At 35.5% G+C, this 27,761-nt stretch overlaps 2 protein-coding genes across 2 annotated transcripts in view; both read left to right on the plus strand.

Moving 5' to 3' along the window:
- Positions 1-948: 948 nt before the first annotated feature.
- Positions 949-13,496, plus strand: LOC112409850 (TBC1 domain family member 12-like; the record flags this gene model as incomplete). Its single annotated transcript, XM_024760178.1, has 8 exons — positions 949-1,001; positions 1,362-1,453; positions 4,068-4,156; positions 5,056-5,127; positions 7,948-8,076; positions 8,336-8,445; positions 10,582-10,840; positions 11,605-13,496. Coding segments are annotated over 8 exons (873 nt in total), but the record flags the coding sequence as incomplete, so codon positions are not given.
- A 9,253-nt stretch (positions 13,497-22,749) lies between these two features.
- The window catches only part of HELLS (helicase, lymphoid specific), a 38,609-nt gene continuing 33,597 nt past the window's right edge, over positions 22,750-27,761 (plus strand). The window contains exons 1-2 of the mRNA XM_024760177.1: positions 22,750-22,904; positions 23,341-23,462. Coding sequence (XP_024615945.1) covers positions 22,874-22,904; positions 23,341-23,462 — 153 coding nt within the window. The 5' untranslated portion in view covers positions 22,750-22,873. The remainder of the gene's footprint in view (positions 22,905-23,340; positions 23,463-27,761) is intronic.

The following is a 27,761-nucleotide window of genomic DNA, read 5'->3' on the forward strand; positions in this document are numbered from 1 at the left end:
ACAAACCTAAAGTAGATTTATTCTACTAATGTGGACCAACTTCCAGTGTGATAAAGCAAGATGCAAATCAATGCATGTAATATGTTGCCACTTTATTTCAAAGGAAAATATATATGTATATGCTTGTGTTTGCATATTTTTATCTTTAGAGATTTGGTAAGCAGAAAGTGCATTGGAGGGAAGGAAATTTATTTTTCACTCTATACTGTTTTGTACTGTTTGAATATTTTAGAAAATCACATTCATATATTACCTTTAAAAACAAATACATTTTTTAGTTTTATATTTTAATTTAAAAAAAATTTTTGGCCGTGCTCTGCAGCTTGTGGTATCTTAGTTCCCCAACAAGGGATCGAACCCACACCCTCAGCAGTGAAAGTGCCAAGTTCTAACCAATGGACCACCAGGGAATTCCCTAAATACATTTTTAAAAAAAGATTAATTGAAGTAAAAAATGTTCTTGGTATTTTGGGCAATATATAAACGTTGGTATTTGGGCAAGAAGTACTTTTTGCTGTTTTGTCATGGAAATTTACTATTTTTATGTATTTTTAAATATCTATAATAGAAAGTAGAAACAATTAAAATTTGAGAATTGAGAAAATTTTTCAATTTCTTTTATTCTTGAAGTTTTAATGAGATGCTGTATATGGAAGCACAGAGTGGTAGTCTCAAAAAGTGATTTGGCAATTAAAGTAAAAAGATAAGGGTTGAGATTTTTGTATGTAGGCCTTCTGGAGAAATTTGTGAAGTTTGGTAGCTTTGGATAGCTTAGGTAGCCTTAGATAGCAATATCATAATGGAGAAACCAGTTTCAAGAGAGAAGGAAAGCAAGAAGTAGCATTTGCATTTATTGAGGGTCTATAAGGTGTCAGGAGGTGTATGTAAATTATCTTATTTAAGCATCAGTAACCCCATGAGTAGGTGGTGTTTTTCTCCGGTTTACAGATGAAGAAAGCCAAGTTCCAGAGTGATCAAGTACCTTTCTTGAAGTCCTACAGGTAGTAAGTGACAGAGCTGGAATTTGAATCTAGATCTGACTGACTCCAAGAAAATCATGTCTCTGCTATTCTACAGTGATACTTCTTCAGCAGAAGCATCTCTTCCTGCCTCTTAACATTCATTCTATATTGTAGCTATTTGGATGACCACTCTGCAGTATTTTCTTTGCTATCTTTCTGGTTGAGTAATGAATAGTTTTGGTAGAATCAAGTACTTCAATTTGCCACATTTTTGATGCCGGCTACATAAGAAAAATCTGACCTTATAATAGGATTTTTTCTCTTTATTTTTAAGTAAGAGTAAAAATAGAAAATATGAGAATAAATTTCTTTCCTATTATTTATGAATTTTTGTTCTTTTTTCCCCCCAGAACTTTATGAAATCTTCCTCTCAAGAGCAAAGGAACGGTGGAAAAGCTTCAGTGAAACAAATTCAGAGAATGATGTAGAAGGTGTGATTTTTTTGTTGTGGTTAATAAAAATTTCTCAAAATCCAGTTGCTGAGATACTAGTGTGATTTTTACAGTGTATCAGGAACTAGTAATTCTTCACATACATTATCTCCTTTACTGTTATAACCCTTTAAGTAGATGGTATTATACTGAATGATATAAGAGGAAACTGAGGCTCAGAGTATTTAACTTGGGAACAGTGAAGCTGTAATGTAAACCCAGGTTGTTGAACCCCAGAGTCCAGGATTTAATCACAACAGTAAGACTAATGGGATACAGTATTTTTAGGCCAACTCTTAACTTAAAGATAGATGATCTGCACACCTCACTTGTGACCTGTTGTCTCCCCTGACTCTCACTGACTTTCATTCACTCCCTAATGTATTATTTATAATTCTTATTGTGCCTTAACCTTTGTTCATTTAATTCACGCATAGACTTCATCTTTCCCTCCACTCTCATCAGGTTTTTTTCCTAATCATTTTGGCGAAAACAGGAACACTTTTTTTTCCTGTCATCATAGTTTATTAAATTTAGGTAAATTTATTTAAATATTTCTTGTCCTTGAATAATGGGGAGCTGTTTATCTGCCAGTCACTTTTCTTTCTACTTCATAGAAGGCAAATTTTTCTCTTCCCTATAAGTAAAACTCTAAAAATGAGCATGGTTTAGGGTAGAGAAATGGTGCATATCTCATAGTCGTTTTCTATGAGTATGTAAACAACTCTGTTAAATTCCTTGAATACTCTTTTTTCTAATTTAGAAAAGTGAACAGTATGGTGGGGAAAATTGACTAAACAAGGTTAGAAAGAAGATTTGATTGGCAGAAAGGTTCATGTAAGTATCATCCCAAGACCTGTTAGCTATGTCAGCTATTTGTGGGAAACTAAAAGTTCAAGGAAGAAGATGTAAGAAGTTTTAATTGGCAGGGCCTCAGCCTGAGTTTTAAACTCACTTTTATGAAATGTTGGAAGCGTAGGAATTAAAATTATGAGCATTTACTTCAGAGACATTTTGTCATGATTAATAAATGGTAAAAGTTGTATTTTAGTAGAAATTAAATGTAAATGAAGAATTGTTTCAATCAGAAAAACTGTTCTGTTTAAATTACTGATTTCTTATTTCCTGTGTGTTTATAATTTGTAGTTTGTCATTAAACTTTTTTGGCCATTATCTTTTCAAATATTACTTCTGCCTCATCTTTCCTCTCCTTCTAGGACTTCAATTACATGTATCTTAGACCATTTAACAGTGTCCCATAAGTCTCTTATACTATTTATTAAAATTCTTTTTCTTTCTGCGCGTCAGTTTAGATGATTTTTGTAATCAAGTTCATGAATCCTCTCTTCTTTTATATCCAGTCTATTAAATATATCCTATTTATCCAATATATATCTTTAATTTCAGAAACTACACTTTATAATTCTAGAATGTCTACCTGGTTCTTTTTATAGATTCTATTTTTCTGTGGAAATTATCTTTCCATCCCACACATTTCCTCACTCATTTTCTCTATTTTCTTTAACATATTTATAGCAGTTAATATCCTTGTTTAATTCCATTCCTGGATCATCTGCAGGTCTGCTTCTATTGGCTGGTTTTTCCCTTGATTATACGTCATATTTTCCTGATTCTTTGCATATCTTAAAAGTTTAAATTGTATGTTAGTTATTATAAATAAAAAAGGTGTAAATTGAAGCTGGTGTTTCCACAGAGGAATTGTGCTCTTTTCTGTTAGGCCATTGGGTTATCGCCTCAATTCAGTCAGTAACTGAGCTAGGTTGGGCAAGATTACAGCTTTAGATAGACTTAGTTAATCTTGGGTTTCAAATTTGTTGATAGGACGAACTGTCCTATTTTGACTACAGGCTCCCCTCTTCAATGAGACATTCTCCCAAGGGCCATGTGCTTATGAGTTATTTCATTATGTCTTTCCAGCCTGGCCTTCTGCACTACACTAGCACTCAGCAAAAGTCCCACAGGGTAAAACCAGATATACATTCAGGCTCCTCCAGATCCTTCCTGTCACATCAGTCTTATGTGGCCATGAAAAGCTCTTCTGGTTTCTCTTTCCCTAAGCAGAGTACCTTTGTCTATGGAGGCTCAATCCTGAGCCCATTCTGAGACTTGGCAGATGCCCCTAGAAAGAAAAATGGCCACTGGTATCCACTCACCTAGGAAAGGGAAGGCTCTTCTTTCTGGGATTTAAATCCTTTAGACTGCTTTCCTGGCCCTCAGCAGTGAGAACATGGAGTCCTAACCACTGGACCGCCCGGGAAGTCCCTCTTATGCCTTTTTTAAAACAAGTGGTATTTGAAATTCATTCTTTTTCCTAGTTGTTATTGTGGCAGCAGTAGCCTACCCCTACCTTCTGTGAAACCCAGAAGCAGAAATCTTGCACCATAAAACTTTCTGATAAGTGTATAGATACTTTCTTCATATTAGAGGCTCTAAGTTCCAGTAAAAGCTATATGGCATTTCTTTAAATTTCTTAATTTTTCAGCTTTTAACTTTCCTTAAGTAACATATATGCTGTGTGATCATTCTGTGTTGGTAAGATTGAACTTGGTATAGTCAAGTAATCATTTCAATTTTATCTAACTGGCAAATGCAGGTGTATCTGTTGCTGATCGGGAGGCCAGTCTGGAATTAATTAAGTTGGACATATCCCGTACATTCCCATCTCTCTACATCTTTCAGAAGGTAAGGGTTTCTAACCAGCTTGTAACAACTAATTTTTTTTTAATCCAAGGGAACAAATTCTCTAAATGCATAGCTCTTATTTTTTAAAAGGCAAAACTGTAAAAATTGTAGACCTTTATATAAAAAATGTAAAACTAGTAGGAAAAGAGTAAAGGCATTTCTGTTATTTTATTCCACTGTTTGAATGCATTGCAGTTGACATAGCACATAAAGGTACTTGATGAGTTTTCACTGAAGTTAATTTCTTTGTTTCACTTTCTATTCTGTAAAATATTTAAATTTTAACATTTTTGCCTAGTATATTGTTAAGATATAAAGAAGTTTGTTCCAAAACTTTAAAATTTTTCATAATTATAATACTATTGAAATAGGAAGAAACAGTTTATTTTTTGTGCAGAGGCTGTTATGAAGTTGTTTATATTTTATGAGGAGAGAAATGATTATATTTTATATGTCTATATGACTCAAGTCTTTATTCATGGAATTCTTCTATCTTTATATTGATAAAATGAGATTAAAAATTTTACCATTAAGATTAAAATTATTAATAAACTTAATTTCTTGTAGCTTGATGGTTTTCTCTTGCTGAAACTGTATTATAGCAAATGAAAGAATCTATTTTCATTATAATTTTATTGTACCAAATTTAGACATCTTTAAAATCGCACACAAACTGCATAGCTTGTATCCATCCATCAAGTGAGTTTATGTGGCTTTTTTGGTTTTCCATAATTAAATATTTTTTATTCATACTTTAGAAAACATCTTTGCGGAGTGATAAAGTATACTGACTAAAACTAGTCATTTAGGAAATGTAAAGTTTATTAACATGTTTTTTGAGAATTAACTTAGATACAGTTATTTGTATAGCTTGACATTTCATTTTTCTCTCCTCTAAGGGTGGCCCATATCATGATGTCTTACATAGTATATTAGGGGCATATACATGTTACAGACCTGATGTTGGTTATGTAAGTATTTGTTTCAGTCTGCTTTTTGAATATAAACATTTTATCTCTCTTATCTCATATCTTATGTTGTATTAGCTCCCAAATGTCTGTATCTTTATGTTTTTTTTTCTTGGTCATATTAACTTACCCGGAGAGGAATCGTCCCATCTCCTACCAGAGGCTTATGAGACTGATAGCCAGCTTTCTCGGAGAGCAGCTGGGGATTTTACCATTCAATTTGTAAACTTTTATTTATTGTTCCTGCTGTGGTGCCTTCTCCCCTTCTCCCTAACTCTCCTTTTCCTGACTGTCCCTTCAGAGATAAACCTCCTATGTTCTGCTGGGTTGAGGGAAAGGTAGATGGATACCTGTCCATACAGGATAGAGGAGGGGATTTGCTCCTTTCACAGATTTTCAACCAATCCTAGTTTTAGCCCTACCTTTCAATTTTAGAGGAACCTGATAACTTCACTTCCTGAGCTTTCCAGATTTTGTTGGCTGAATTGGCTTGCTGCTTATTGGCTTCCTCCTCTGCACATATTTTAGTTTCAACATTCTCCATTTAGTTAAATTAAAATTTCTAAAATGCTGTTGACATCTTTTATCTACTGTTTATATTATTTTCCATTCTTTTCATCCTCCTAAGTTAATACTTATCTTTTTATTTACTGTTATTTTAGTTGGATTTGGGAGGGAACAAAGAAAACTGTATGTTCAATTTGTCATGTTTAACTAGAAATCATTAAACCTTCATCTTCTTGCCTTTGTCTTAAAATAGAAGAATTTTAGAGATCTCACAATAGGGTGGCTGTGTGGTACAATTTATCCTATTTTGTTGCATGTTCATTTGTATATTTGTTTATTGATCCACTTAACAAATATTTATTGTGTGCTTATTGCTATATGCCAGGCTTTGTTCTAGGCATTTTGTTCACCTTAGTGAACAAAAGAAAGATTCTTCCCCCCTTTTTTTTTTTTTTTTTTTTTTTTTTTTTTTTTTAAGTGTTGTGGCCTCTCCCGTTGCGGAGCACAGGCTCTGGATGTGCAGGCTCAGAGGCCATGGCTCACGGGCCCAGCCGTTCGGCGGCATGTGGAATCTTCCCGGACCAGGGCACATACCTGTGTCCCCTGCATCGGCAGGCGGACTCTCAACCACCACGCCACCAGGGAAGCCCCCTTTTTGATGCTTATAATTTAGAAGGAGGAGACAGACAATAAATAACAACAAATAAGTAAATCATATGTTATATTAAAAGGTGATAAGTGCTATGGAAAAAGTATGGCAGGGGTTGAGGGGAAGTGAAGGTTTGGGTATGGAACAGCTTGTAGTATTAAAGGATATGTCCTTATGAAGGAAGTGAAATTTGAACAAAGAATCCCTCTTGCTCATGTGTTCTGTAATAGAACTGTAAAGACATTATGTAACCCCTTCACATTTTAAAGTTGACATTCATTTAAATTTTTTCATTATAAGTTTAATTGTAAAAGATTTAATTTTTAGCACTTGTTAAATATTGATATTTTAAAATAAAACTCATAATTCTTTTAAAAAGTGTAGCCAGTAGAATTTTAACACCATAATGAGTTTATATATGTCATCATCCATTTAAAGAAAAATATATGAACGAGTTCTTCGTTAATACTCTACAGAATACACAGATTTATTGGCTCATTGGATTTATGTAAAATGACCACCTTAGAACCTAATTGGTGATGGCAAGCCTCACTGGCAAGCCAGTCAGTCAAATCAGACTTGTTTTATAATATGTGATAAGAGTAGTATAAACTATATTGGAATACATATTTCATGATGTGGTTTGATAAAATAGGTTTTTAACTGCATTAATGGATAATACATAATCTATAAATAAATCACACAGAAGTTTTATCTGTGGAATTTCTTCAGTATATATTGTAAAAATTTGGTAATGGTTCACATTCCAGTTATATTTAAAATAACCAAGGACACCAATCTGTATTGCTCTTTTATTCTCCTGGTCTCTCTGTGTAAGTCTGTTATACAAATCTCTACCAGAAGTGCTCTGTAAACTGTTTTTTTAATGAAAGAATGAATATTTTTACAACAGCAGTTCCCAATTACTTATCTGCTAAAAAATGTGCAATAGCTGCTCGTAACTCACAAGCAAACATCTGTATAGCTTAGCCTTTTACTGAAGACCTTTCATAATTTGTAAATGCATCCTACTTTTTCTAATTTTTCCCATTAATCCCATTGTAAATCGTTTGTTCCAACTGTGCTGGCCCTCTTTGTCTCTGCTGACGTGTCTTTTCCATCTTAGAATGGTTTTTCCTCATTTTTCCAGCTGCTCTTCCGGGAATCCAGCCTCACTATCCTAACCCCCACAGCCTCTTCTTTCTTGGAATTTCAGCGGCACTTCTCATAGATCTCTTTACTTCCTAGTTCTTCACTTTCTACCGCAGACAGATGTGTTATAACAATGGAGACAGTCACCTAATTTTCATTAAATTTTGTGAGTTTTATACTCTGAAATACTTCAAACTGAGAGAAAATGAAAACTAGGTAGAATACTGAGATAGACTTTTGTAGCAAGTAAAAGCTGATACTTTTTTCTTTTTTCCAAAATTTTCCCTAATACTTTTTAAACCACATGAGCAAGAAAGAAAAGTAAAATTCAGGGAGATTTCATAATTTTTAATGGTTCTCTATATTTACCTTTGTTGGAAAATAAAAAGAAATTTAAAAACTTGGTTAATTCTACTTTGTAATGTCACTTTGTAATTTTTCAGGAATACAATAAAATAAACTGTATAGAATTATTATTGTAAGCACATTTTGATTAATTTCTTTTCCCTTTGAAGGTCCAAGGGATGTCCTTCATAGCAGCAGTTCTCATTCTCAACTTGGAAGAGGCAGATGCCTTCATTGCATTTGCAAATCTCCTGAATAAGCCATGCCAGTTAGCGTTTTTTCGTGTGGATCACAGCATGGTATGGACATTTGGAATGAATTGTGTTTTTCTTTGACAGTTTCTATAGTCTGAATGCCCTTTTAGAGTGAAAAACAGTAATTAGAAGACTAAGATAATCTGATCTAAAATAAGCTTTTCATTGAATTATTATAGTTTTATGAATGCTTGATGAAAAGACTCAGAGATGTTAAGCCAGATTTTCTATTACTATTAAGGATTTACTTTCTCTATTTCTAGAGTGTACTCTTAAATAATTTTGTTGAAATTTCTGTCTTTAGATGTTGAGATATTTTGCAACGTTTGAAGTATTTTTTGAAGAAAATCTCTCCAAACTGTTTCTTCATTTCAAATCTTACAGTCTTACACCAGACATATACTTGATAGACTGGTAAGTCATAACATATGTAAAATATAACTATTAAAAGGAAACAAAGTGTAACTTTTTGCCTAGAGTAAATTTCATGCACAGTACCATACATGTAAAAAGCTCTTCGCTTACATGTAGAGAAACTCACATATTTTTGTGGAGGGGCATGTGATTAAGAGCATGGACTCTGGGTTGGAATCAGAATCCCTCAGTTTGTGTTTCAGTTTCCTAACTATAAAATGGGAATAATAATATCTATATCTTGAGTTGTAGTGAGAGTGTTTTGCATGGATTATCTCATTCAATGCCTGGTACATAGTAAGCTCTCAGAAAGGGTTACTTGCTGTTCCTTTTATATTCTTAACACCAAGGGCTTATGATAGTTATGATAGTGTTTCTTTATCGAGGGCTTTGTTTTTTTCCAAGGCCGTATCCAGCTTTCTGACCGAGTAATGATGCCTTATTTAGGTGCTAATGTCTTTTTTCAACTTTACAATTCTAGCTCTTCTGTTTTAACTTGGAAATTTTGCCTAGGACTCTGGTGAGCAGTAAAATCGATTATAGAGAGGGCGGGTGAACTTTGCCCAAGAGATGGAGCAGTTGATCGTAAGATAGACTGTTAGGAGTACATGTGAAATATTTAAACCTTAAATCCTAATCATGAAACATCAGTGGGTTTCACATAAATGATATTGTTTTAGTATGGAAAAATAAATTAATAATGGCATTGATCAAGTATCTTTCCAGTTGTTTGAGGTTTCTTTTATTTAGGCTTTAAAAAAAACCTAAGTTATTTTTCAGTGTATTCTCTTCCATTCCCATTAGGAACATTAGAATTCTGTTGAGTAGGACCCAAGATCATGGGGAGAGGGTTTTATAATATGAGACCCAAGGGACCAAGATCAAATATGTAAATCTGTAAAAGAAGGGGGGTAAAAACTCCTCAACTGTCCCTCTTAAGGACTGTGAACATGAGGCAAAGCAGAATCACAATTGATAAAGGGAGCAGGATGGAATTAATACTGATTGAGTACTGTATACTAGAAACTCCCTAGGCAGTACTGGTACCCTTTCTCATTTTGAACAGTGAATTAGTATTCTCTGTAATACCAAGAGTATGTTTTTTGTTATGCAATTAAATGTGTTTATAACTTAAGAAGTAGACACGGATTTTTGTTTCACTGCCTCTGTTGAGCTTATAACATATGAATCCCAGGATCAGTGGTGCAAGAAAAAAGAGGAATAAATGAGTGGCAGTGCTAAAAGGAATTTTTTTCATTTTTTAGTGGGAGAGCCTTTAGTTTCCTTGTTCACGCACGTTTCATCAGCAGTACCTCAGATAAACACAGTCTGTGTAAAAATGTGTACCTTCTTTGCCAAGGCAACATCAAGAGAAGTTCTCTAGCACCTACTCTCCCTACTTCCTCAACCAGAGTGCTACCCCAGAGTACCACTGGATAAAGACTTACATGATCAAACATTATCAGAAAGGATGTGAAAAACCATTTTGGTGATTCTATTGGAGGGTATACATGCTCCAAAAGAAGTAGTAAGTAAAGTTCGGTGAAGGGAAAACAAAACAGTGGATGTTTGTGGAAAGAGAAAAGAGGAAAGTCAGACTTTATGGTTTTGTATTTAGGTTACTAAAAGATGGTACTTGGTATCCTCATACAGTAGTATGAAGTAACTTGTATTGAGCATTTCTTATGTGCCTGGCACTATTCTAAATACTTTACATTTATTAACTCCTTTAATTTTCAAAACAATTCTGAAAGTTAGGTAATTTTATTTTGTTTACTAATGAGGAAACTGAGGCACAGCAAGGATGAGTATCTTACTCAAGGTAACACAACCAATAAGTTGCAAATCTAAGATTCAAACTCAGGTATTCTGATTTTAGAGCCCATAACCTTAACCATGAGGTTATTCTGCCACTCTAGTTTGTATTAGGCCATATCTCGACGTAAGGTTGTAAACTCACATACTTTTGTTATTTATTACTTCATTTCCAACTACTCACGTTCTTTGAGCGAAGGAGCCATATCTTATTTGCCTTTTTCACCCTAATTAAGCACTGTTCTTTTTATATAGAGATACTTAATGAGTGAATGAATAAATGAATGAAAAATTCCAATGACTTTTTTCCCCTAATTTTAGGATCTTCACACTATATAGCAAATCACTACCACTTGATCTGGCCTGTCGAGTCTGGGATGTATTTTGCAGAGATGGGGAGGAATTTTTATTTAGGACTGGATTAGGAATCCTCCGACTATATGAAGATATTCTCCTACAGATGGACTTTATTCATATAGCACAGTTTCTAACTAAATTGCCAGAAGATATCACATCAGAAAAGCTGTTCACCTGTATTGCAGCCATCCAGATGCAGAATAGTACCAAAAAATGGACTCAGGTAGAGTGACATTTTCCTACTTGTAATAGATGTATAAAAGCAGTTTATTTCTTGTAAAAACAAAAAGTCATGTATTTCTCAAATATTAGTGCTTAAATTTTTTAAAAACTTACAAAAATAATTTTTGATTTTGAAAAAAAAAACGAATTGCTCTGCTTTCACCTCTCCAGACTATGGCTTTATTTTTATGTAAGTCCAGTAATATTTTATGAGTTTAGTGAAGTACAGCCTACAATAGTCATGTATTTGCCAGGGCAATTGTATAATTACCTTGGTATTTCAGATAGACAACAGTTGTTTTAAACACCTGATGTGTACTAAGGGTTTGCAATAGAAAGAATGTAATGTATGATCCTGACTTTTTAGATGCTTAATCTTGTTAGGGAAGCAAATATATTGGCAGTCGAAAGTTAAATGACATAAAAAATAGTGTTAACACTTGCTCCATGAATGATAGCCAGTAGGCATTATAAGCTCTCAAGTTTTATTGCTTATGAAAATGAAAATATAAGAATATTGGTCCAGAGGATGTTTTGTTACTTAACAGTAATTTTATAATATTTGGCAAGTGATGAAAACTGGAATCTAACTATATATCATAAAATTGGGTTGAAACAAACGAGGATTTGAGAATGGCAGTCTTTCAGGGGACAGAGTTATGTATACTAAAGCTGTTTCATGTTAATAAACTATAGTTTTTAAAATCTCTTTAATCTGCGTGGTAGTTATTTTGAGGATTAATGTTTACTTTATATAATTTCCAGGTCTTTGCATCTGTGATGAAGGATATTAAAGAAGGAGACAAGAATAATAGTCCAGCTCTGAAAAGCTAATCTTCAAAATTAACAGACTAATTGCAATATTAAAAAAATGTTTTTGATAAAAGTATTTTGTTTCCTATGTAAACAGCATGGAAGAAAATGTTGAAGAAAGCTAAGAATCAAGACTTGGAAAACCGATGATTTTGAATTCCATGGCTGAAGTAAATGAGTACCTATTGACAGTATTAATAAAAATGTATTTTATAGGGAGAGCCATTTTACAAAGAAAAAAGTTTAAATGGCTAGTTCATGCTCCGTAATTTGGAGTGAACAGTTTAATGCAATAAATTTTTTTAACACCTTTGGAGACAGTTCAAATTTTTACATCTTTTCTTTTTTAACAATTAGCATAAAGGAGGAGCATAACAATTAGCACTTTGGAGGTCAGAACAGGATTGTTAAATACTACTTTAACTTCCAAAATACTATTTGAAATAAACACCTTAGTACAGATATTATCTCCAGTTCCACACATTTGAAGATATTATAGACCAAGAATAAGCAACGTTGATTGTAAATTATTTACGTCACTGAAGTTGTTTATCTTCACTCACAGGTTGGGGCAAATTGAGGTTATCTGGGAACTAGAAATATTGGTAGGAGATTGTTTAGCATTTGTGTAGGTGTTTTTCCACAGTACCATGTCTATTTGTTTTTGAAAGGAAATTGTTTCATTTCCTCAAGGAATTCCTATCACTCAGAGCATTTTCGCCTCTCTGTTTCTAGTCTAAGAAATTGTTCATCTAGTAATTTAAGAAAACTGACTGGTAGAAGAAATTTCTTTGCACTTTAATGGACTGAAGGCTTTTTGGGGGGAGTAAGTCCATAAATATAAATGAGGTTTTTCACTGGTTAAGAGTAAAAAGTCATGAATTTTGAGAGTTCTTAATTAGAATGCTACTTGGCAAGACTTTAAATTTGTTAGTTAAAATTCTTTCACTGTAGGAACAAAATCTGTTAATTCCAGTTTGAAATTGGAAATCTTAATATGTAGCCAAGTCCATGACTTGTAAAACACTGTGTATAATTTTCTAATCAAAGGAAATAACAGTAAAAGGTAAAATTAATTTTTTTCTAATGAGTAACTTTGATGATATTAGGATAAAGGAATGATTAATTATCAGTAAATTGACATTAAATTTATTATAATATGTTTAATTCTTAAACCTAAAATAAATCACTTGACTATCATGAGTGATATCTATATAAAATGGTATTTGGTTAATAATTAGATTTATAGTGTGCTTTTATGTTGCAATTTTGTTTGAAACAACACTTAAGCACACTATTTCTGTTAATGGTATATAGTCTTCAAACTAACGAGCCTGAGAACCTTGTTAGTGTAGCACCTGCCTCTTTAGGAGTATGGGACCAGACGGTACCTATGTATTTTTACCCCATGGGTCATTCTAGCCTAGGGACCACTAATGGAACCCTCAGAAGTTAACTCCTCTCCTAGGAGCTTGCTTAGTGGAAACTAGTAGTGTAGTAAAATATTGAGGGAGTACCCAGGGTCTTAATAGGTTTTAGAATGACATTTTAACTCTGGTAACTACTTCCTTGGTATTGGTGGCCCTGATAGAGGGAATGTAACCCCTGGCAGTAATCTCATTGAGGTTATACTCCCTGCCTAAACTTAATCTTACTTTTGTGTATTTGTTTCCAGAGTTGGACCTAAGTTACTGTATTTCTTTTTCTCATTTTTATTATTGTACAGTTTCTTTACCTTTCAAATATAAATGTGTATATAAAATGTAAATACAAGGAATTTATTAAAAACCACTATTAACAGTTACTGTGTAAATAAAACTCGTAAGCAGAGTAATTACTTGAAATGAGTCTTCATTATTTTGGGGATATTTAACTATATGTGGAGATAAAAAGGGGATAAACTTTTTTGCCAAATTTCTCTTCCTGGGATGCACTGGGCCTTTAGCCTCTTGAGACTGACAGTACTGGCAGCTAAAATATTTTTACTGTCTTTTCCCTTGAACCTCTTATACATGCAGTATGGAGTTACTCATTATTCACATGGTCAGTTGTATGACAGTTTTTTTGGTTAAAGTATATCTTCAATTAAAAAATAACTTTCCTAAAAGCCTCAAGATAATGTGAAATTTAATATGGTGTTGTATTTGTTTGTCTATTTAATCAGTATTTCTCACTTCATTGTCCTTTTAGCACAGGTCTACATTGTATTATTTAAATGCTACTGGAAGACTCCAGCAACTAGCATAGTTTTCTAAAGTCAGAGAACATAGTCATAGTTTTTGTTGATTTCTTTTGCAGTGATGACCTTCATATAATGTTGTTGGTTTGAGTAAATACATTTTTTTTTTTTTTTTTTTTTTTTGCGGTACGCGGGCCTCTCACTGTTGTGGCCTCTCCTGTTGCGGAGCACAGGCTCCGGACGCGCAGGCTCAGCGGCCATGGCTCACAGGCCCAGTCGCTCCGCGGCATGTGGGATCTTCCCAGACTGGGGCACGCACCCACGTCCCCTGCATTGGCAGGCAGATCTCAACCACTGTGCCACCAGGGAAGCTCCATATATTTGTTTTTAATTGAAGTATAGTTGATTTACAATGTTTATTAGTTTCTGGTGTACAGCAAGGTGATTCAATTCAGCTATACATACATATATATATATTTTTCATATTCTTTTCCATTATGGCTTGTTACAAGATACTGAATATAGTTCCCTGTGCTATACAGCAGGTCCTTGTTGTTTATCTGTTTTATATATAGTTTATATCTGCTAATCCCAAACTCCTAATTTATTCCCACCCACCACCCCCTGGCTTTTCCTCTTTGGTAACCACAAGTCTGTTCTCTATGTCTGTGAGTCTGTTTCTGTTTTGTAAATAAGTTCATTTGTGTCATATTTTAGATTCCACATATAAGTGGTATCATATAGTATTTGTCTTTCTCCTTCTGACTTACTTCGTATAATTTCTAGGTCCATCCATGTTGCTGCAAATGGCATTATTTCATTCTTTTTTATGTCTGAGTAGTATGCCACTGTGTATATATACCACATCTTTATCCACTCACATGTTGATGGACATTTAGGTTGCTTCCATGTCTTGGCTATTGTGAACAGTGCTGCTATGAACATTGAGGTGCATGTATCTTTTCAAATTAGAGTTTTCTCCAGATCTGTGTCCAGGAGTGGGATTGCTGGACCATGTGGCAACTCTTTTTAGTTTTTTAAGGAACCTCCATACTGTTCTCCATAGTGGCTGTACCAATTTACATTCCCACCAACAGTGTAGATTCCCCTGCAGTGGAAGTGCAGATTCTTAACCACGGGACTGCCAGGGAAGTCCCCTATTTGTAGACTTTTTGATGATGATGGCCATTCTGACTGGTGTGATGTGATACCTCATTGTAGTTTTGATTTGCATTTCTCTGATCATTAGTGATGTTGAGCATCTTTTCATGTGCCTTTTGGCCATCTGTATGTCTTCTTTGGAGAAATGTCTCTAGATCTTCTGCCCATTTTTTGGTTTGGTTGCTTGTTTTTTTTGTTATTGAGTTGTATGAGATGTTTGTATATTTTGGAAATTAAGCCCTTGTAGGTCGAATCATTTGCAAATATCTTCTCCCGGTCTGTAGGTTGTCTTTTTCTTTTGGTAATGGTTTCCTTTGCTGTGCTAAAGCTTATAAGTTTTGATTAGGTCCCATTTGTTTATTTTTGCTTTTATTTCTAGTGCCTTGGGAGACCTAAGAAAACATTGGTACCATTTATGTCAGAGAATGTTTTGCCTATGTTCTTTTCTAGGAGTTTTATGGTATCATGTCTTATATTTAAGTATTCAAGCTATTTTGAGTTTATTTTTGTGTATGGTGTGAGGGTGTGTTCTAACTTCATTGATTTGCATACAGCTGTCCAATTTTCCCAATGCCACTTGTTGAAGAAGAGGCTGTCTTTTCTCCATCGTATATTCTTGCTTCCTTTGTCAAAGATTAATTGACCATAGTTGTATGGGTTTATTTCTGGGCTCTCTATTCTGTTCCATTGATCCATGTGTATGTTTTTGTGCCAATACCATGCTGTTTTGATTACTGTAGCTTAGTAGTATTGTCTGAAGTCTGGGACTTTGCCTGCAGCTTTGCTCTTTTTCCTCAGGATTGCTTTGGCAATTCTGTGTCTTTTATGGTTCCATATAAATTTTAGGATTATTTGTTCTCAGTCTGTGAAAAATGTCATGGGTAATTTGATAGGGATCTCATTAAAACTGTAGATTGCTTTGGGTAGTATGGCGATTTTAACCATATGAATTCTTCCAATCCAAGAGCATGGGATATCTTTCCATTTCTTTGATCATCTTCAGTTTCCTTTATCAATGTTTTATAGTTCTCAGCATATGTCTTTTACCTCCTTGGTCAGGTTTATTCCTAAGTATTTTATTTTATTTATTTAATGAGATTTTAAAAGGGATTTTTTTGTTTACTTTTCCCTTTCTGATATTTCATTGTTATTGTAAAGAAAGGCAACAGATTTGGTTTGAGTATATATATATTTTTTGAGTATATTTTTTGACTCTACAAAAGTTAGGTAGCATTGGCAAAAGGGCATTGAGATTTTCAAAGCCTCTGACTTTAGGATAACAGCTTTCATTGTAGCTTAGGAACTAAGGCTATTTTTATCTAGAACAGTCAGCTTTTTAGAGTATACATTGTTGGAGGGTATAATACTAAAGCATATAATCATGGAATAATTTGTCTTAAAATGCCATATGGTTTACTATGATTTTTCATTTCCTATTTTTGTTTGGATAAGGTAAAATTATTTTGTATTTCATGAGCATATTCAGACAGCAGAGATTGGTATAAAAGGCAAAAATCATGTGAGGTAGCAATGGAAAATCAGATTTTAATTTGCCATGATTGTTTTATAGTTTATCTGACATATATAGTGTGAGAAAACAAGGTCTTACCTCTGGGGGGGAAAGTGATTTTTGTATTGAATTCATATTATTTTGATTTTGTCGAAGCGTGTCCAAAATATGAATTTCCAAATGTAGTGTCAGGGAGGAAGAAATTTTCCTCTACCCTTCTAAGTTTTTCTGGCAGGTTTAAGAATTAAATTGACATGAGAGAAAAAAAGAAAAATTGACGTGAGACACATTAACAGATTAACAGGAGAAGACAAGAGTTTAATAACATGTATTGTGGGAGAGAACCAGGAAAACTGAGTAACTCACCAAAATGACTGAAACCCTCACCTTAAATACTGTCTTCAGCTGAAAACAAAAGGGGATGTGGGGGGTAGTGATTTGAGACTCCAAAGGGGGAGGCAATGCATGTGGAGATGAAAAGCAAATGTTTGGTACACAGATGTTTGCTGGGCCTTGCAGTACACTGAGTGGACTCTGATCTCTAGGCCCTGCCGAGTGTTCCCCACCTCACCTAGTCCATATTCTTAGCTCTATTCCAGAACAGGCCCTCTGTCAAAATTCTTTTTGGCAGTAAAGGGGTCAGTAACAAGAAAAGCTTCCTGAGTCTTCTGTTTCTTAAAAATAATCAGGCTAAATTAATCCTCATGCCAAAGAGACACATTTTGGGGTGACAAATTTTGCTTCCCTACAGTGGTAAGACCATTAATTTGGACTTCACTGTTTTACAACATGTAAAAATGAAAAATAATTTTTTAAAAGATTTAAAAATAATTTTTTTTTTATTTCGGGGAAATTAGCCACTTCAGAGAGAGAAGATAGCCTTGCCCTTTAAAAATATTGTTTGCTAGAAATGCAAATCAAAACTACAATGAGGTGTGAATGGCCATCATCAAAAAGTCTACAAATATTAAATACTGGAGAAGGTGTGGAGAAGAGGGCACCCTCCTATACTGTTGATGGGAATGTAAATTGATATAACTGCTATGGAGAACAGTATGGAGGTTCCTTAAAAAACTAAAAATAGAATTACCATGTGATCCAGCAATCCCACTCCTGGGCATATATTCAGAAAAGATGAAAACTTCAATTTGAAAAGATACATGCACTCCAATGTTCATAGCAGCACTATTTACAATGGCCAAGACATGGAAGCAACCTAAATGTCCATCGACAGATGAATGGATAAAGAAGATGTGGAATATGTATACAATGGAATATTACTCAGCCATAAAAAAGAATGAAATAATGCCATTTGTAGCAACATGGATGGACCTAGAGATTATCATACTAAGTGAAATAAATCAGAAGGAGAAAGACAAATACATATAATATCACTTATATGTGGAATCTAAAAAAAGTGATACAAATTAACTTATTTACAAAACAGAAATAGACTCACAGACATAGAAAACAGACTTATGGTTACCAAAGGGGGAAGGGAGGAGGATAAATTAGGAGTTTGGGATTAACAGATATATACTACTATACGTAAAATGGATAAACAACAAGGACCTACTGTATAGCATGGGGAACTATAGTGAATATCTTTTAATCTATAATGGAAAAGAATCTGAAAAAGAATATATATATACATATATATATATAACTGAATCATTTTGTTGTACATCTGAAACTAACACAAGACTGTACATCAACTATGCTTCAATAAAAAACATTGCTTATTTACTAAGAGTGTAATTGCAGAAGTGAGCTACTTCGTAGCTACTTCGTACTTTGAATGAATGCAGGAACACTCGGTAAACCCTGATTATGTGCCAAGCACTGCCTCAATATTTTGATAGGCTACATAAAGTTACAAGGCTTGGGAAGTTAGCAAAACTGCATTTCTTTATAAACATTCTACCATTCATATTGATCTCTTGGTTCCAATTGAGGTTTTATTTTGTACATTTTATTATATGAGTTGGGTTTATTTTCTAAAATACTCCAAGAAGGAAATTTGACTTTACGAAAATTGCATTGCGGGCTTCCCTGGTGGCACAGTGGTTAGGAATCCGCCTGCCAATGCAGGGGACACAGGTTCGAGCCCTGGTCTGGGAAGATCCCACATGCCACGGAGCAACTAAGCCCGTGTGCCACAACTACTGAGCCTGTGCTCTAGAGCCTGCGAGCCACAACTACTGAGCCCATGTGCCACAACTACCGAAGCCCGCACGCCTAGAGCCCGTGCTCCGCAACAAGAGAAGCCACCGCAATGAGAAGCCCGCACACCACAACGAAGAGTAGCCCCCGCTTGCCGCAACTAGAGAAAGCCCACGTGCTCAACGAAGACCCAACGCAGCCAAAATTAATAAATAAATTTTTAAAGTGCTTCATTTTTTGAACGTTTAAGTAAACAGTACTTCCATTATTTTATTTAAGGTAAAAATGACATGTACTATTGCAATATATTTGAAAAAATCATTTTTGTAATAAAAGTGTAAATGATTAATATAGACGTGAAGGAGTATATAAAATTGATAACAATGGGGTATATACGTTTGTTCTCATTTTTCATCTTCATGTACAACACTATACAAAATGGTATAAAAGCAGAAAGTGAAGCCTCAAATGTTTTTGGTCTAAGCAGTATTGATAATCAATATTGTAAGTACATGATGTATTCTGATTATCAAATAAATCCCAAGGCTTTTAATTTTAGCTTCTATATTCTTAAAAAACTTTGAAAGGGAAGTATTAACTTGATTAAAACTTTTGTAGATTGTAAAATGCTTTGAATGCCTGTGTTTGGGCTTTAAAGTGTGAAAATAAATTGGAAAGTGTTTGAATGATAGGGTTTGTTTTATTCTTAATTTATACCAAGTGATTTTAAATAAATTGTGTATGCAGTAAATTTGTCATAACTTAGTGGTAATAGTTCTGATTTGATTTTTAAAGCCACTTACGTGAGCCGTTGAAAAAGTAAACAATTCTCATCACACTTTTAATTAGACTGCATGTTTTATGATCTTTTAAACATGTGAATCAAATCCTATTATTCCTTAGTCAGGACCCTCTAGTGACATTCCTCATAATAAAAATCCAAATTTTTATTACAAGTTCCTATTTATTCTAGTCTCTATCTCTACAATTTCAACTGCCACTCAACCTTATTAACTTCACTGTGGATCTAATTTCTCAATCTCCCAATTTCCTATCTACCTAAGGGCTTTTACTCTTACTTTTCCTTTGGAAATATTCTTTGCCTAAGTCTTCATATGGTTTATATTATCTTCTCATTTAGGTCTCTACTTAATGTCTGTTTACTCAGAGTCAGACTGTTCTCTACCCATCCTCTGTCAGTATCATGACCTTACCGTACTTCATATTTCTTTACAGTTATCTATTACTTACCACTAGCTAACATTATTTTATGTAGTTGTCTATTGTTTCCACTACAATGTAAACTCTGAGTTCAGAAAGATTGTCTTGTCTTTTATTACCTCCAAATTGCTAGTGCCCAAAATAGCGCTTGGCACTACACATGATAGATATGGATGAACAGATTGTTTTTATTTTGGACCATTCCTAGTGAACTTACCTTTCATTTAAAATATTTTTATTAGCTTATACAATTAGAAACTCAGATCATTTCTGGTTCACTCAGAAGTTCAACACTTAGAGATTGGCTAGAGGAGAATGAACTAGTAGACGTCAGAAATAGGAATATCAGGAGAGTGTGGGGGTCAGAAAAAACAAGGGCCAAATGTGTTTCCATAAAGAAGTGATCAATAGTGTCAGGTGTCAATGAGGTTGAGATGACTGAGAGATGTCCATTAAATTTGACCATGCATAATCATTGATTTCCTTTGTTACTTTGGTGTGTGTTCAAGTATTTAAGTACTAATGAAAAATATTCAGTAGAGGTTTAAGAAATAAAGAGTAAATGGGGTAATGTATAATCTAAGGTTCCTGAATAGGCTGCAGGGAGATGGATCCAGAGCATATCATGAGAGAAAGTGGAAAAGGTGTCAGATGCAGGTAGGTTTGTAAGTTTGGTGTTGGGAATCTGGAAGGGGAGTTCTGTCTCGTAGCCATTGTTTACTTTGTGAGGTAGGCAGGAAGTGGGGCCATATAAGCAAGAGGGAGCAGTGGTTTTGTTTTTTGACTGTTTTGTTTCACTTCTTTGATTGGGTGGATGGTGAAGCCATTAAGAAATCTAGAAGACGGCATTTTGTGGCTCATGTGGACAGTCTACCTCTGATTTTTTGTGCCACACCCTCTTGTCAACTCTGCTTCAATCATACTGGTCTTTTTCTGATACTCAAAACATACCCAAGCTTATTCCTGCCTTATTCTCTTTGCCCTAGCTGTAGCTTCTGCTTGGCCCATTCTTCCCCTGGACTAGCTGGCTGCTTGACATTTGGTTCTCAGCTTAAAAGTCTGTCACTTCCTCAGATACCTGATTACCCAGTCTAAACTAACTACCCAGTTACTCTCACACCACTCTGTTCTAATATTTTGCAGAGAATTTCTCACATATATGTAGTTGTCTCAACTCCTGGAAGGTGAGTTCCATATCAACAGGAATCCTTTTGCCTGGTTCACTGCTGTACAGCACCTAGAAAAGTTACAGGTACCCAGATGACATTTAAATGTATACCCTTAAAGTGAATGAACAAAACTTTTCATAGCCACTCTTGAGGTCTGCACAGTGGCAAACATGTCCGGAAACACCCAGTGCAACTCGTGTCAAGCGTGGGGCTAAGATATTAGATGAGATTCCTGTCCGTTGAGAATGAGATGAAATTGCCTTGAATTCCATCCCACGTGTGTTTGGATAAATCTTCCCCATTTGATCTCTGAGGAATCAGAAGGGAAGTTGTTGGCCTTGAGTTGATCATCGAAGTCTGTAGAGCAGATACTGCATGGAACAACAGAGAAAAAACAGACAGAGGAAAGACTGGGGAGGTGGGCCACAATTGAGTTCAAAAGAGGGAACAAGAAAAGATTTTCAGTACCTTAGGGGAAACCCCTGTAAAAAGCAGTATTTCAGAAGTCGGGGCAAGAAATTTCGGAGTTACTTTGGTGAAGGTCAGAAATCTTAGTAGTGTGAGACTGACTGATAGCTATTGTCTTTGATAAGAAAGAGGTATGATTTAAGAATAATTACTAAGGGAGGTTATAATTTATCTTAATACTGAACTAGTTTTCCAGAGACCTGGGTTTGGCTACTGTTGTATCACAAAGTGACTGTAGGCTTCTGGGCAAGTTAATTTATCCTCTGTGAGCATCAGTTTTCTCACCTATAATGTAGGGATAAAAACAATCTGCTCTGCTAATCTCAGTGTTATGAAGGTTGCTGAAGATGGTTATGAGGGACGTGACGTGCATTGTAAACCCTTAAATTTTGTACAATTACAAATAATTAAAGTTGTTGGAGTCAGAAACGGAGGAAACAGGTGGTTACATGGCAGGTATACCATAAATTCTGAGGTTGGGGCGAGGGGTGGCAAAATAACTTGTTTAAAGGGACTGCAGGTAAGAAAGGGAGGGACTGAAGGCTGAAGTGAAAACCAAGGGACGAGAAAAGCCCAGCTCCTCCCTTCAGGTGCTTTCTCTAATAACTGGTCTGTTGAATTCCTGAACCTTACGTCTTTTCTACTGGCCACTCCGGTAGGCTTATCACTGCATTAAGTTCTCCCTTATCCTGAAATAACTTTTCAACAAGAACGCTACCATAATCTTATTTCTCTCTCCTATCCCAGCCACAAAAAGAGCCCTCTTCTGGGTCATTTCGGGGAATTTTCACTCAAAATGTGAACTGCAGATGGTGGCAAAGTTTAGCAATATTAGTCTGACATCTTCACCTGGATACTCATTACATCTTTCTACCTAAAGGATCATCCGTTGGCAGGATTAATCACATTAGCCAGTGTGTGAAGGTACCTTGCAAACAAGAGCGCTACTGAAGTCTGCACAGTGCGGCACCATCATCAATTAGGTGAGGAAACCGGGCCCTCCACGGTAGGCAGACTCGCCTAGTATCACACAGCTAGTTTAAGGCTGACTTCTGCAGCAGAACTCAGCTTCCCCAAACCCGAGGTCCTCGGAAAAGCTCACAGTCTCCTAAGAGAGTTCTGACGAAAACCAAACTTCGCCAAGTCTCGCGCCACCGGGACTCGGGGGCAGGGTGGAGAGCACGAAGTATCGCGAGATGACGGCGTTTTCCCGCGAAGGAGAAGCGCGCGTTTTTCTCTGGCTGGACACCTGGCCGGGAGACTGGGACCGGCAAGCGGCTGGGAGGTTTTAGCGCGCGGCGTTGCAGGCGCTGTGAGGAGGGCGCCCGGTTCCGGAGTGTGTGTCCAGCCATGCCGGCGCAGCGCCCCGCTAGCAGCGGCGGTGAGTGAGGAGAACCTGCCTCCCGGAGCGGGCGGCGGCGTCCGGGGCGGGGGTGCGGGAGCAGTATGGAGAGACTGCCGCCGAGCTTTTGAGGGGAGAGGCGTCCCCGGGCAGAGACTGAGGAGGAAAGGAGGGTTACCTTTTCTGTGGGGAGTGAGTGGGGGACACCCGGAACTGCGCATATTTGCATGGTATAGGAAATTTGACACACGGGAGCTGCGTTTTCCCAAACATCTCCATTTGTAAACTGGGGTCCAGGCAACTTGTTGACATAGTGAAGGCTTAGGATGTCTTCTGAGAGGTGATACTGGCGTCCCCCTGGGTCTTCATGGTTTGCCGCAAATGCACCTGGGAAAGGGAGGAAGGTTGTTTACTCGGAAGTTGAGTAACTGGTCATTTTTTAAAGCTGCAATTTAAAAGCCTTGTCCCCTCCTAGGGTCCGTAGCTCCAGATATGGTTGAACAGCCGGAGACTGCCGTGATTACCCCAGCCATGGTAGAGGAGGAAGAACAGCTTGAAGCTGCTGGGCTAGAGAGAGAGAGGAAGATGCTAGAAAAGGTAAAATAGGCATCAAGTTCTTCGTCGGGGGTGTGGTTTGTGTGCTTAAGTTTACTAGTCTGGTTTTTCACCAGCTTTAAAACGGGCTTCCTTATTTATCTGTTTACCGATGCTATTTTTGAGAAACCTTTGCATGAGCTTTGAATGAGGCTTCTATCAGATATAGTCTTGGTCTATAAAGTGGCCTCATTTCTCTTAAGTGAGCATTTCAAATTGATTGTTTAGCTATTATAATTCTTCCAAAGTCGGTAGTGAATTATTTTTAGTGAATTCTTTCAGTGCTGTTTTCCACCTAAGTGATCAACTTGTTTTTTGCTTTCTTTTCCATTTCTTGGACTATTGCTGAGTAAGATCCTTTAGGTTAAAATGTGATGTACTTTTTCAACGAATAGTTAATTATCCTTGTGGTTTTCTGGTACAGAGTATTTTGTAGGTTACTAAAAGCAGTTTTTAACCTCTTGAAAGACTTCAGTTTTTAAGTATATTTTATTCCAGTACTGTCCCACCCTGTTGCTTCATTATTACATATGCAAGACTGACACCTACTACATCTTATGTGCTGCCTACTAAGTGATTTTCTTGTAATAATTTATTTAACCCTCCCAGTATTATGGTTATTTAGGTACTTTTGATATCTCCACTTACATATGATGAAACTGAGGCAATTGGGGGTCAGGTCACACACTAGTGAACTCAAGTTTGGCTGTCTCCAGAGTTCTTGTCCTTAACACTAAACCTCTCTGAGGACATTAATATTGAATTAACTCCATGTAATTACAAAACTACTCAAATTGGGGAATAATGCACTCCAAAGGCAAGTAATGAATTAGTTAGTCCCTGCTATTTTATATCAACAATAATGATGATTTTGTTAGCATTTTTGATACCTCATGATTATTTATTGTGAGTCAGTCACTGTTCTGAATGCTGTACATGTATTTTACTCATTGAATCCTCAATGGTATCAAGTAGATACCATTAAACTCATTATGATTACTATTATTAAACTTACTAGTTTAATTACTAGTATAAACTATTACTTTTATTAAAATAGTCTATAAACTAGGTTCTATTTTCATTCCACTTTACAGATGAGGAAACTGAGGCACCTAGAGGTTGCCTGGGGTCCCTCAGCTAGAGATGGTAATGTAGGCCATGTGGTTCCAGAACTCACACTTTTTAGCCACCTTGCTATACTTTCACTCCAGTATATAATAGTTCCATTATTACTGATCATCTGTAGTTGACCATAATCCGGTAAGGTAGTATGTTAACAAATTTTAATAGAATTGGGAGGTCAGCCTTGAACCACCTTTACTCATTCTATGAATTCCTACAGTACTTTGTTAGACAGTATTATTATCCTTACTTACTTGATTCTTTCTCACTTTGTTTCTTGAGGGCACATCACATTGTTTTGTTTTTGCAGGCTGTGCACCTGGCAAATAGTAGGCTATAGTAAATGTCTATAGAATTTCTAACTAAGGTAAAAGAATATTTTATAATAAATTACCTAACATATATGATTATATAAATAAAATAAATATACTTATTAGCCATTGTAGCAAGGTGAGTTGTAAAGGATGAATCCTGGGGCGTGGTCCAGAGTAGAATCAGCTCCAGAGGTTGTAAGCGGTAAACCCTTAATTTTGAGTAGCGTAGTTCAATTTTATAACCCGTGAAGATTGTTGGTTAAGGAAATGCTATTTGAAGAAAGATATGAGGTGTAATAAGAATACATTTCAAGAATGCATGAGTTCAAGTGAAGAAAGATTATTTTCACATTTAAAAAAGGTCTATCAGGGAATTCCCTGGTGGTCCAGTGGTTAGGACTCCAGGCTTTCACTGCTGTGGGCCCAGGTTCTTTCCCTGGTCGGGGAACTAAGATCCCACAAGCGGTGCGGTGCGGTGTGGCCAAAAAAAAATTTTTTAATAAATAAATTCAAAAGGTCCGTCAAAATTTATAGTACCATAAGTATTTGCTGATTAAACTAGGGGTCAAAATAACTTCTACTTTCAGTGAAATTTTTAAGCTCTTGAACATTTTGCAATCCTAAAGTTTTTTAGAATTGTTACTCTTGAGGGATAGGTATGGTACAACTAGCTTTTCTTTAGCAGTTATGCATCATAGAACTTAAAATAGCAATTTTTAATCCATTTTTCAGTACTTCCATGAATAAAGCTCTTTTCAATCCTATTAGTGCAGGGTGTAATTTGCTAAAAACCTAGTAGGATTGCGGTTCATTGTTATTATGTATCTTTTTATGTACAGGTATTGAAAGAATTTGATTACTTTTTGCCCTTGACACTTACAAATTATTCCCTCAGTGACTGTAGAGAAAATTCTAAGAATAAGTCTCTTACATGTCTTTGGAGCCAAAAAATTCAGTACACAAAAGTAATGATTCCTTTTCTTTTGGGAGAATTCAGTATTTATGGGCATATATTTTGAAGTACTTAAGAGAGGAAGAGCTAGCTTAAGTTCTTAATGAGAAGCATTTACTTTGCTTTAGGAGATTTGAAGGTTTGTGAAGATCCTGGAGAATGATTTTGACATTCATTTGCTACAGTTATTTTCTTTGACTTTTCACCTGCATTTCCTTTTGAAAGAAGTCATTGTTAGTCTAGAATACTTGAGAGTAGCTTTAAGTTCTGTGTAAGTGGGGGAAGGGGGATGGTAAGAGTTGTGAGGGTTCTTGGAAAGGTAAAAAAGGAAAACAGTTCATATTGTGTAACCTGAAATAGAACTCCCTCCGCAAAATAAAGAAATAAATAAAACTGGGGTTTGGGAGAGGTAATGGGGTAGACAGTGGAGAATTTATGCTCTTGGTGGCCACTGGCATACTCTGTCACTCTCTCATCAAGAGATGCTTCCCGCCAGGCACTCAGTATTGAATACTTTCCACAGATGAAGCTACAATTTACTTTAATATTAACAAATAACAAAATTAAGTCAAGAGAGAGTAATGATAGATGAGAAGATTTACTACAGAATTATTTTGAAATACAGAAGACTGGGTTTAAAGGTTAACCATTGGCATATTCTAATTATATTATAAATTATTGTTCCGTGATGGCACCTTAAAAGCTTTAATTACTTTAAAGATGTATGCTGATTTATTCTGAACAGGACTTAAGGCAGCAGATAAATTAAGCACTAAGTATTTTAACTAAAATAAAGTTAAATTTAAGAATTCATTTTTATAAAGTTTTAAGTAATTTCATCTCATTTATAATATCCATTTCATTCAGTGACTGACTATTGTAATCATAGTAGTACGTTGGTAATAGTAAAAGAAAGGCTGTCCTAAAAGAACTGAAAATAGAGTTTTATGAGACGTCAACAGATTATCTGCACGGGTAAGACTATGGATGATTTTTTAAAGGTTTTTTATTTTCTTGTAATGCGCATGTATTTCATTAAATTTATTCTTAGGTATCTTATTGTCACTGCTTTTGTAATAGAAAATAAATTTATTTTGAAAGAAAATTTAGATGACATAACATCTGGGAAATATAAGTTAATATATACTGGTGTCTGATTTATAAGGTCAAGCCTTAACACTAAATTAAATTTACCTCACACACACACACACACACACTCAGGAGTGGAATTGCTGGTTAGTAAGATTTGCATATATTCAACTCTCACTTGACTTCAGCCCACTTAATGCTTTTCTTTTGAGTTCAGATTACAGTATTTGGTTGGCAAATTATGAACTGGATTTGGCCTTATGTCTGTTTTAGTGGAACACAACTTTTGTTTACATGTTGTCTATAACTGCTCGAAGGCAGATTTGAGTATTTGCAATACAAACCATATCATGCTGAAATATTTAAATATTTGCCCTTTGCCCTTTTACAGAAAATGTTTGTGGACCGTTGAACTATACTGTTTATTTGTTGCTTTTGTTTTCTCTCTTGTGCCCTCTGTTACTCTGTTAAAATGTTTAACTTTTATTGTGAATTGAGAGGGTTCCTCCTCAGCCACTAGACTGTTGTGTACTCTTACAAATCAATAAATAAATGGTGTGTAAAAGTAATATGGAAAGCAGAGGTTTGTAAATGGAAGGCGTACAGAGGTGAAAGATAAAGGTAAGAGTATGAGAGTAGAAAGCTAAAAGGTAAAGGCAAAGCTTGGGCAACACAATACTGAGGAGGAAAGAGGCTTGTAAGAAATAAACAGTAGATTTAGCACGTTTAAATATTTTGACAATATAGTTTTTAAATTCTAAAACTAGATGTTCTGATTCCTAGCCAATGAGACTATCTTTTAATTCCATTGCTCCTTCAAATTAA

The sequence above is a fragment of the Neophocaena asiaeorientalis genome, unplaced genomic scaffold, assembly GCF_003031525.2.
Source record: "Neophocaena asiaeorientalis asiaeorientalis breed wild unplaced genomic scaffold, Neophocaena_asiaeorientalis_V1.1 scaffold554, whole genome shotgun sequence".
Taxonomy (NCBI): Eukaryota; Metazoa; Chordata; class Mammalia; order Artiodactyla; family Phocoenidae; genus Neophocaena; species Neophocaena asiaeorientalis.